Genomic DNA, 12,249 nt, shown 5'->3' with positions numbered 1-12,249 from the left:
AACACTAAACCTACGTTCTCTAGGAGATTCTTCGAAATAACACCAGTAGTAGACAGAACCATAGGTATCGTCCATAGAACCACAGATACGTCTAGATATTTTCCATTCTCCATTGTGCCCTTATTTGTATCTCTTTATTTCACGATCTTCTCGTTGTATTTAAACACAAATTTATTGTTGTTAGTTATTTTTATGTCTTACATATTAAGAATTTCCAAATAACGGGATCCAAACGATTTAAACATACTTCTAATTTTCTGTCAATTTTGCAGACATTCATTCCTTTTTACTGGTATAATACTCTGCAAGAAAGTTGACGTTGAAAGTGAAACTGCACACAAAATGTACATAATTTTTAAGCTTAGCAGAATATTTTTATGCTTTGATTAAAACATCTTCGAAGCCTCATTATCGCTCAACGAGAACGAAATGAATATTAATTCGATTATATATCATTTGTGATCACAATATAAATTACTTGAAATTCCTGAGCATCCATGCGGAAAATTCATAGAAACGTATAACATACAGAATCATTATTAACATTCACGATTAGGCTATTAGATAATTTTTATTAAACCATTAGAGATTGTCATTCGATATTAATATGTACACAATATCTAGCGATGATAGTTTAAGAGTAAATGTGTTTTCTCTAGTCTTCTCACAACCCGAAGTAAAAAATTTGCGTCTTTTGAACAATATTCGTCAAATTAAAAATGCGATTTTATTTATTTTATTGTATTCTATTTTCTTCTATTTGATTTCATTTTATTCTATTTTGTTTTGTTTTATTTCACTCTATTTTATTCCGCTGTATTCTATTTTACTCTATTTTACTTTATTTTAATCTATTTGATTTTATTTTAATAAACAAGTTCTGACTTATCGCTGAACTTAAAATCTATCAATATATATGTTGCCAAGAGTCCCTTTAAGAAAAGGTAACATTTCCACGTTCTCGTTGGTAATCCTTCAGTACGTTGCGTTTTCTTTCGTGAAATAAATTCGTTGTCCATTCATCAGGTGAACAGTTAAGTTACAGTGGAATGCCGTTTGTGTATGAAAAATGAAGGGATTCTCCAAACCGTCTTATTGACATATATTCCCATATACGTTAAAACTTGATCGCTATTATTTGGGGCAGCAATACCAAATACTTACAGCCATGTCGTTGTGTCAATTTATCAATAGTGACATTTATTTTGTTATTCATAGCTTTCTTTGTTAGTCATAGTATGGCGCCATCTATTAGTTATAGTACGATTTAAACTGACAGAAAAATTGTTTTGGCGTACAATTTTTTGAAAATTATTTTTTACACAAACCTTGTCTTGATAATAACAAACACAACAAAAAAAAAAGGATTATCTAATTTGATGCAATCGTTCTGAAGCTATGCCCGTACAAACATTTCGGCGATTCATTTTTATTAATATAGAAGATTACAATTTTTTACGTTGGCAAATGTAGAGACATCATTTTTGTCATTTACAATATTTATATTTATTAGTCTGTGTAAAATCATCATGTGAAAAACCGTTGGAAGTTATGATTTATAAATTTTTATTAACCCACAAAATTTTACCTACAAAATTTATGTTTTTGTGTAGATGTTTCTGACAAAAAATTCGAGGAAGTCTAATTTATTACTATATGCAGTGTAAAAGATTTTCACAACATTCTAGATTTATATTATAGAAATCGTTGTTATCAGTAATTAGAAAGACAAATATAGTTTCTCACCTTAGATAAAAAATCACCAAAAATATTTCAGTTGCTGCTTTAAAGTAGTAAATGAAACATCTTATGATTCAGATACCTTTTGTGAATGGCGCGTGTTGTATATAGTTGTATATATTAAAATATATACTGTTTAAATGTGGTTTTCTAAATTTGCTTAATTTTTTTTATATTTTTTTCAGGACCCGATTCAACACCCACGTCTCCAGAAAAAAATAGCAACTTTGATCTCACTAGAAGTAAATCTCTTTCATATTCAGCCAGTTTAATATCCAAAACAGGTAAATATTATTTTACGCTCAAACATGTCAAACATTTTCTTTCAATTTATATTCAGTTCACTGTGTTAGTTAAAACACTAAAGTTTCATATTATTCTTTATGTTATTTAAGATAAAATCAAAATACACCACAAAAAAATCATACAGTAGGTACACAAATATGTAATACATAAAAAGGAAGCATCGACATCTTCCTCTTAATGTGGGGTTTCAGGTGAGGTTGAAAAACGTTAAGAAAAATATGTTTTTATTTTGGTTTAACGTTCGTCGAGGCTCTTATATTTTTAAGCCACGATTTATTTTTTTAACCTTAACTTCGTTTTCTATTTCTTTTCCCTTAAGTATACGAGGTGTGTTAAAAAAAATATTTATTTATTCGTCTACATTAATGTTGTCTCCGTCAAAGTAGTCCGCATCATGTATTATGCACTTGTGCCAACGCTTCTCCCAAACATTTCTCGATCTCGAACTCGATCTTTGAGATAGCCTTTAGTTCTTTCAGCGATGTGCTGTAACGTTATAAACTTCACATCTCTATTAATTTATATTTTAATAATTATTTCATTTTAATTTCTTTATTAATTTATTAATTTCTTTATCTTCAGTTTAATTTTTACTATTTTTTTTTTATTTATAAAAATAGTTGGCGCCCCCTGTTTTTCTCTTCTTCCTCTGTCTTTATTTTTTTTCTCTCTTTCTGTCCCATAGAATAAATATTCGCCCTCTCACTTTTGTTCGGCAGACTATTCTGTTCCGTGTTGACTGACAAGCTAGTTTCATGATATCTATAGCAACATCCTATGACATCTGTGCTAACTTCATTCAGTCTCCCACTTTCTGTCAAAACAACTTTTCTGTAGTGGGATTATTTTTTGCCTCTTTTTGAAATTTATAAAAGAAGGCAAAAATTATTATAAGACTTATTTGTATAGTCTACAAATTCTCTTGGGTTTACTGGACAGTTTATTTGTATTGGACATATCAAAACTTTATTGGACAGTTTATTTTTATTGGACATATCAAAACCGTATTGGTTTATTGGACATATCAAAACCTTACTGGACATATCGAAATTTGATTGGTCTTATTGGCATATTTGGACATACAGCCACGTGTGACTGCAGCTCTCCAGAAGCCACAACTTCTAATTCCACAACTTCTAATTGGAGGATCCAACAGCTAGAGCACACAAGCCGCCCATCGAAGCAATAAGTAACACTTATAACTGTTAAGCTTTCGCAGGGTTAATTATTGTTTTTTTTTTATTGATTTAAATAAATATGATTGGTTAAAATTTGTCTTATTTGCTATCAACTGAGAACTCAGGTTCAATCCCTAGTTTAAGACAAGACGAACTCACCCTTGAGATACTGAGCTAGGCAAGGTATAGACGATAAGCTCCCATGGTTGATTGAGGTATTATTTTTTACAATAGTACTTCAATTCTCTTTGGTAGTCTTATCGTTACACATTAATGTCATCTATGCTTGTGAAACGACGGCCCTTTAAAGTTTTCTATATTTTTGGAAATAGGAAAAAGTCACACAGAGCCACGTCTGGCAAATATGGAGGCTGGGGCATCATTACAGTATTGTTTTTGGCCAAAAATTTACAAACAAGCAACGCAGTGTGAGCTAGTGCATTATCGTTGCCTGGAGTTGTTTTTCCACAAATTCGGTCTTTTTTTACTATACCATTAAAATCGAAGAATACAGTGAGCAGAACCTTGACGTTTGACCGCACTTGTCGAGCCTTTTTTGGTCTTGGCTAAGCTGAATGCCTCCACTAGGACATTTGAACCTTAGTTTCGACGTCATATCCTTCTTCTACTTCTTTTTAGGTAGATATGACTCTGTTTTTCAATGTGCCTTCAGTAAGTTGTCGTTACAAGTTCTTTTCAATGATTAATACTCAAGAGAGAATGACGATATAACTTTACTTTACGTCTACATTTATTCAAATTTTTTAAATCGTAGTTAAAGGGTATCATTCAATTGAACCTATTGCTTAAGCAAATTTAAGAACTTAGAAAACTATAGTCGTGACACTTTATATTTAAAATTATAAACAATATAAACAATACGAGATATTTCTACGATACACAATATTCAGCCAAATAAGTATTAAATAATATTTTAAATTATTATACACCCGAAATACTACTCCTTATCACGCTACAGGTTTACCTCCTTATTGCATTTTGTTTTGCTTATAGGCCTTAGTGCCTTCATACACAGTGTTCTCATATTCTAGTAAATATATATTTCTGAGTTTAGATTAACCTCTGACCGCTGTTGTATTTAGCGATCTGTATGTAGTTTTTGTAGTTTATCTTACCATATTTTTTAACATCGATTGCTCTTTTATCTCTTTTATCTGTTGCTTAATCTTATTCATCCTTAAGTCGGTTATATTCCTGTTCATTACAAAGTAGTAAGTGACGAAATTAAAAAAAATTCTGAAATTAGATGGATGACAAGGCATAGAAGAAGTAAGAGCAAGTATTCATTCTTCTTCCACAGTGTCTTTTTTTCTCGGATCTCGTTTATTGATTTTTTTTTATTGATTTGTACCTACGTTTTAACGTTTTAACATATTTGAGATTTTTTATAATTATATTTTGTTATTTTAGAAACAGAAACCAGCAAACACGTTACAAAATCAGTGTCCGTACTTAAACCAGACGACGATACCACCTTCAAATCGTTCTTCAAGAGTTTTGAGCATTTTGACAACAAAGAGCAACTGGACGTGTCTCTGGAAGACTTCGATGCCATAAAAAGACAACCGTTGTTGGTGATTAAGAAGAACGTGCAAGTCCAGAGGAGGAGAGGCGCTTCCAAAAATCCTATAAAAGTTCTTGCCGCCAGATCGGATATCTCGGATGAGTATACCGAAGTCATTACTGGAGTTGCGGAGAGAGAGAAAAAGAGACTTAATATTGAGAAATGTAAGTATTTTTAGCTTACTTACTAATATCTATAACTATACAAATAAGCTCGCTTATTCGTATTTCTACTTTCTTTTTATTAGTGACGGTTACTCTTGACCATCTCAAAATTATGGTCATTTAATACTATCAGCGTTCATTCGCTGTCGTTTCATTATTTCGGTGTTTTCTTGAGTGACTTTCTGAACATTCAGTATATTCAACATATTCATCCCATCTTTCGATTATTTTATTTTCGGCGAGGGGCAATTCTTCATTTTTATCTTTGAGAAAATCCTCTATTGCGTTATCGTACTTGCGCAAATAATTAACAAATGTATTTATGTGTACGTTATGAACTTTTTGCTTAACTACTGTTTTTTTGTTTTTAGTGGCCAAAAATTCTAATAAAGCCTTAGAAGCCTTGGCCGGTTTGGCAAGTACTGAAAACTTCAAATCCGTCGCCTTGAAAAAATCAACAAATCCAATCGGTTATCAACCCTGGAAAGACGTGATGCTTTTGCAAGTTAAAGGTCGAAGGCACATCCAAACAAGGCTAGTGGAACCAAACGCCAGAAGTATTAACGAGGGTGACAACTACATCTTAGTTACTTCGAAAGCTCTTTACACGTACTCGGGTGCCTACTCAAATGTGATAGAACAATCCAGGACTTCCGATATAGTCAACCATATCCAAAAGACGGGAGACATGGGATGTAAAGTCAGCAGGGTACACAGTATTAGCAGTAAAGATAAATCCAAGTACGCCATGGAATTTTGGAAGATTTTGGGAGCGGACAATATACCGGATACTGTAGGAGCTGGACATCCAGACGAAGACGAAACCTATGAGTCAAATATACTTCACACCAACATGATATATACCTTGGAAAACGACGAATTAGTACCGTACGACAAATATTGGGGAACCATACCAAAAGTTGAAATGTTGAAAGATACTAATATCATAGTTTTTGATTTTGGTTCGGAAATGTACGTATGGAGTGGAAAAAATGCCGTCTTGGACAGAAAAAATTTGGCTCTTAAACTCGCTAAAGAAATGTGGTTTGAGGGGTACAACTATTCTGACTGCAATATTTGTCCATTAAATATTGCTTCCATATTAGGCGCTAGATCACAAGAGTCATTACCTCTTAAAGCCGACAAAAGACCCGAATGGTCTCTCTTTGCCAAAATAACGCAGCATCGCGAAACTGTTCTTTTTAGAGAGAAGTTCCTAGACTGGCCAGATTTTTCTAGAGTCATTAGAGTAAGGAGCGACGAAAATATCAAAGAAGTGAGCGCTTCTATTGACATTAAATCATGCGACGTCATCGAGATGATTACAGAAAAAGATAAAGAACCAGATTTAATTGTTGAAAAAAATACGCATTTAGGCCGTGGAGATTCATATTTTGACGAAGAATCCAGTCGACTTTTCGAGTACGAATCTCTAAAGATTAAAGGTTGGCGAATTTTGGAAAACAGCTACGAAGAGCTACCCGAAAAGTCTTTGGGTCAGTTTTATGACGGCGACAGTTACATCTTTAGATGGGATTTCAGGCAAACTGTTAAGGGGAGAAGGTTAGGTGGAGACCCATCTAAACACTTGGCTGTAGGGAGGGACCGGTGTATTTTCTTCTGCTGGCAGGGAAGCAACTCGTCAACGAATGAGAAAGGCACTGCGGCTTTCCTCACAGTGGAATTGGACAAGCAGGTTTGTATGATTATATATTTTTATTAAAATTTATTTATTACGAAGTTCCTATTATTATTGGAGTGCTTAGAGCAGTGGTTCTCAAACTTTTTTAGTCGCGGCACCCTTGTCGGGCAAAAATATTTCGAGGCACACGACATTTGGGAAACGACAAAAAATGAAAAAAATATAATTCTGAGGCTCATTTCATTTCAATATAAACTTTATTTCAGATCAATAAAATGCAGTACATTTGATATTCAAATATCCTTACTTAATGTGATGAATGAAACTGTTTCGATTATGTTTTCACTATATCCTTTATAATTGTGGAAATATTTGTAAGTTTGACCCTCAAATTCCTTGATGCTTGAAGTTTTCTTCTGTATTTGTTTTTAATGTAAGCATATGCAGAAAAAGAAGACTCACAGAGCTAAGTCGATGTGAAACACACAAGTTTTTTCACTGCAACCTTGCCAAAAACATTATTTTCTGAATATACCTGCATCCAGAACTCTTCTTGGCTCCCTTCACGGTATTTGAGTTTTAAACTGCTATCTTCGCTGATTTCAAGTAGATTTTGAAAAACTTCATTTGTCATTCCGAGAGGTTTATTTTTTGGGTCGCACGAAAACGGGTCTATCATCCAACTATATAAGTCATCTGAGTTATTGTCAGGAAAATAGTCTACAATACTTTCTTCCAAACCTAGCAAATGAGCAATAACAATTTCAAAGAAGTTCAATTTCAAAGACTCCTCTGTAAATCATGAATGTGTTGCTTGTGTGAGTCCATTTCAAAGAGGTAAAAGAAATAAATTCGACTTACAATCAATTTGATTTTACTACCCAAAACGACCGGTTTCGCTTTCTAAAATTTGCAAAGCATCATCAGGTTACTTTGTACCGTTTGACCTGAAGATGCTTTGCAAATTTTAGAAAGCGAAACCGGTCGTTTTGGGTAGTAAAATTAAATTGATTGTAAGTCTAATTTATTTCTTTTACCTACTCCTCTGTAAATGTGATAATCCTCCTCTGTAAATGTGATAAGCCTCCTCTGTAAATGTGATAATCAGTGGATTTTTTTGTTCAAATAGTCTATCTAAAATTGTTTCCCTCGATAGCCACCGGAATTCTGTGTGGAACAAAAGATTGAAGTGATTCATACCCATATCTTAAGCGGTAAGCTTGAAAAGGCGTGCTTGAAGCGGACGGCTCTTGCGGCCTTACGTCTTTCAAATCTTGCGGCATCTTTTTAGTTGCCAAAGAATGGCGATGTAAGATACAATGACTGCTAGAGACATTTTCTGCCACTACCTTTATTCTAGACACTGCTCCTCTAATTTTACCAACCATTGCAGCCGCTCCATCACTGCAAATATCCGAAATTTACTCCGGAGTTCTTCTTCTATTTTCATACCGAATGGAAAACTCACAAACACAAGCAGAACAGCAAGTCCAGCAACGTCGGTACTTTCATCAAGCTGTAAACTGAAGAATTCACAAGTTTTTAATCTATTTATAAGCTCTCTCTCTCTCTACAAAGTCTGAAATACTGTGAATTCTCTTGCTTATAGTGCTGTTTGACATCTGCACATTATCAACCTTCTTGGCCATATCTGCACCTAACATGCATTGTACGACATCCTTCAAGCAAGGTTTAATCAGTTCCTCGGCAATGGTATGGGGTTTTCCAGCTTTTGCAATGTGAAAACCGACAATAAATGATGCTTCAGTGGCGTTTTCGTTTTCATTTTTGAAGACTCTTTCCATCATGCATGACCCTGCCTGAAGAGATGAAGCACGACGTTTGAAGGTTTCTTTAGCCTTATCGGCTAAACCAGGATAATTACTTTCCAAATGTCTTTTTAATTTAGATGGAACCAAGCACCCATTAGCAACAATTTTGTGACAGTTAACGCATTGGCCTTCTGGTGCCTACTCGAATGGATCTCGTGGACATTTGCATCTCCATCTCTGCTAGTTATCACTGAATCAGTTGATTCAGTGACTTCATTATATTTCCTTTTCAAAGACCCATATTTTAGCCAATTTTCCATTATTCTGGAATGAAAAAAATGTACCAAATAAAAAAGAGCAAAACATTGCCAACAATGAAAGGTATTTTCCAACCGTAATAGTGGAGCACTGGAACAATACAACTGAATGTGATCGGATGAGCCGAAGCTGATATTGGGGAATATCTGTAATCACATTTCTTTTCGTTCTTGTTGTATCTGTTGACGTATGTTTGTTTTTATTTATTTTGTTTGTTTGTGTGGAATAGACTTTGTGTTATATAAAGTAGAAATTTAAACAAATTAAATTTTAATAATACCGTTGCAATTTTAGAACGCGCCTCAAATCAGGGTTGATCAGGGATCAGAACCAGCAGCATTCTTGAGGCTCTTTAACGGAAGTATGATTATAAATAGAGGCAAACGAGATGGAACTGAAGCATCGGACAAGCCAAGATTGTATATACTGAGAGGGGAAAAAGTTAACGAAATTTACCTGATGGAAGTTCCTTTAGCAATGAGTTCCCTGCGAAGTAGATCTTCGTTTGTTATCGTTGACGTCGAAGGCGAACAGGTTAGTATTTAAAGTTTTATTTTAGATTTGCTTTAAAAAAATTTTAACTCATAAAATCTTTGTTTATCTATTTCTTATTTATTTAATACTTTAATATAATTATTTATTAACTTTGATAAAATAAAGGCAGATATCGAGCACAACACTACACTAAACAAGGACAAACAGTTTAAAATTATTTAAAAAAGTCGAAGCTACATTATGGTCGGCAACAGGAGAGAGAAATGTTGAGAAAAACATAAAACTCGATAAGGTATCCAACAAAATTGTCTTGTCGGACGCCATATACAGGGATTGAACTGCGAAGTTCTTGCCACAACCTCTCAATATTATTGTTGTTAGTTCCAGTATCAGAGTCGACAAACTGCTTTGATGATTCATAGTTTGGTGTTTAAATCCTTCATGGGCCAAACAATTATAAGATTTTTAACATTTTCAACAATTACTATAAATGGTTGGCCCAGGAAGAATCCATTCGTGAATTATTCCAAGCAAAGTATCGGCATTTCTCCTTTCGTCAGGAATAATGAAAAAGTTCCCAGTGTTTTGCTCATATCCGCCAAATATCCGTTGATCTTCATACAGACGCCCTCTAATGTATTGCTTTCTACCAAATTTTGCTTCTTCAATTTCTACAATGCTACTCGGGCCTCTTAGTTGTTTTTAGCGAACTCTTGCCATCGTGGTAGGAGATAGTTCCAACTCACACTAGAATTTATTTTACTACATTGTAGAAGTTTTTTAACTTTTCTTCTTATTTATTTATTGAAAATGGACTCACATTTGCAAACAATTCATCATTTAATTATGTTATTCTTTACTAGGTTATAATTTGGAATGGTATTAAATCAACCGATCAAAAAAGGCTTGTGGCCAAGACGGCTGTTGAAAATTTAATGAAAAATAAACCTTCTGAACTAAACTTGGACCAATTCGATGAGGATTTAGACATAATTGAACTAACAGAAGGTTCTGAATCAGAAAATTTCTTCAGCATAATCGGCACTGAAGATAGAAATAGCTACTACTCACTACAGAACAACGAAGAATCCTTCGATCATACCATGAGGCTTTTTAGGATGACCAGCATTACCGGCGATTTCGTTGCCAGTGAAGTATTGTGTCCACATAGAAGTGAACATTCTAGTCCTTACCCGTTTGTGCAATCCGAATTATATTCTTCTAGTCAACCAGGTAATATAACAGTTTTTCTTGCTCATCTTAAAAAGAACCAATTTTTAAATAATGTATGTTAAGATTTTAATTTAATACATACACCTTCATACCATACATATTATCCTACAATATAATATTTTCCACTATATATATTTGCAAATAAAGTAATGGTAATTTTTGTAGCTCTATTTTTGATCGATAACCACCACGAACTGTGGTTATGGCAAGGGTATTGGCCCGAGAAAGACGACGACAACGATTCAGATTTAAGCGACCAGACCGGATCAGGAGCTGTTCGATGGCAAGCTGAAAGGAAAGCAGCGATGCAGACAGCAATAGACTATTGGAAACAGACTAACGGTGATAAACCGATGGTTGGATATTTAGTGTGGGCCGGTTTGGAGCCACTGCAGTTTAAAAATATGTTTCCTGCTTGGGAGGATAGGCCTGATGTCATGGAACTCAACAAAAAGGTATATATATATATATAAGTTTGAATTATATTTATAATGACGAATACTTTGTACAAGATATGTATCGAACAAATTCGATAACATAAACCTAACGCACATGTACTCTTCCTTTACTCCTATCATTAAGGAAATTTTGTTTCACTTGTGTTTTCCAATACCTAAAGGTTGTCTATATTTAGGAGCGCATCCTTAAAACACACTTTATTATAGAGTATTTTAAATACCACAATAATTAGGAGTCAATAAGTTTCTTCATCTTCTTAATATTCCTGCTTATTGTTTGACTTTAAAACTCTTACCTCTGAAACTTCCTCCCATTTGACCATTTCCTCCCATTTGACCATTTCCTCTGTATGCCTTATTAAATCCTCTCATAGGTGCTCTATGTCTCTGCATTCACTCTACAATCCTTTTGCATATGCCCTGACTTGTGACATCTGTAACAAACTAGGGTTTTCATTGCCGGTTTTTCATATTTTGTAGTACTGGGTGCCTTCTACTAAGATGCCTTCTTTCTTTCCACTTCTGCTCCTCGAAGTGTTTTCTTTGCCAATTCAGTTGTTAACTCCTTTGGATTTAAATTTTCGAGAATTGCAATAACTGTTTCAAGAATGATGGCATAGAGAGTAAACTACATTCGTTTTACAAATTCTCATCTGTCAACAAACGCACGTGACAGCCAAACAGGGCCGTACTGAGGTATATTATATGATTTTTAAAAATATTTACTTTTGAAACTATTAGTGCAAGAATTTCTTGAAATTTAATCACTGTGAGCAAAATTTAATGTTCCATTGAAGGAAAATGTGCTAAAATAAAATATTCATTAACTGAGAGATACATAACAAAGTAAACATTTTGAATAAAAAAGCAACACGCTACAATTTGAATTTAAACAGACTGGCAAGTTTGGATCTGTAACATGAGAATCCGTCTGGCTTAAGGCAATAAATTATATTTAATAGCCTCTTGACGAATGAGAGGGCGAATATCAACACGTGCTTATGTTTACAGATGGGAATTTGCTAAATGAATATACTTTAGTAAGTTACATTCTAAATCGTTGTCCCTGATTTCCACCCCCGTTGCTTTCAGTTCTCTTGTTACATCATCGAACTCACTAAAAAACTACTCCAGATCATCGACCTCTTTTAATTTCATAGATATTAATTTCTTTCTCAAGATCATTTGTCCAGGTAGTCCTCTTTTTTCATATCGTTCTTGCAAAGCATGAAACTTACTTACATAAAATTACTTTTAAAATTTTGATCGTATATTTCAAAGTGATCACAGAGTGTAGGTTTTCTCGGTCATTAGTGTTTTGTAGGATCCAATATCCATTAGTTTCCGGGTTGATGGGC

At 34.0% G+C, this 12,249-nt stretch overlaps 1 protein-coding gene across 4 annotated transcripts in view; it reads left to right on the top strand.

The window, feature by feature from the left end:
* Positions 1-12,249, top strand: part of LOC140435172 (uncharacterized) — a 405,909-nt gene that overhangs the window by 384,272 nt on the left and 9,388 nt on the right. For all 4 annotated transcript variants that reach the window (XM_072523926.1, XM_072523928.1, XM_072523925.1 and 1 more), the window contains 6 exons: positions 1,926-2,024; positions 4,656-4,973; positions 5,345-6,669; positions 9,000-9,239; positions 10,064-10,433; positions 10,599-10,888. In XM_072523926.1, coding sequence (XP_072380027.1) covers positions 1,926-2,024; positions 4,656-4,973; positions 5,345-6,669; positions 9,000-9,239; positions 10,064-10,433; positions 10,599-10,888 — 2,642 coding nt within the window. The remainder of the gene's footprint in view (positions 1-1,925; positions 2,025-4,655; positions 4,974-5,344; positions 6,670-8,999; positions 9,240-10,063; positions 10,434-10,598; positions 10,889-12,249) is intronic.

The sequence above is a fragment of the Diabrotica undecimpunctata genome, chromosome 2 (genome assembly GCF_040954645.1).
Source record: "Diabrotica undecimpunctata isolate CICGRU chromosome 2, icDiaUnde3, whole genome shotgun sequence".
Taxonomy (NCBI): Eukaryota; Metazoa; Arthropoda; class Insecta; order Coleoptera; family Chrysomelidae; genus Diabrotica; species Diabrotica undecimpunctata.
The sequence above is the reverse complement of the archived record's forward strand: the minus strand, read 5'-3'. Positions and strand labels throughout refer to the sequence as shown.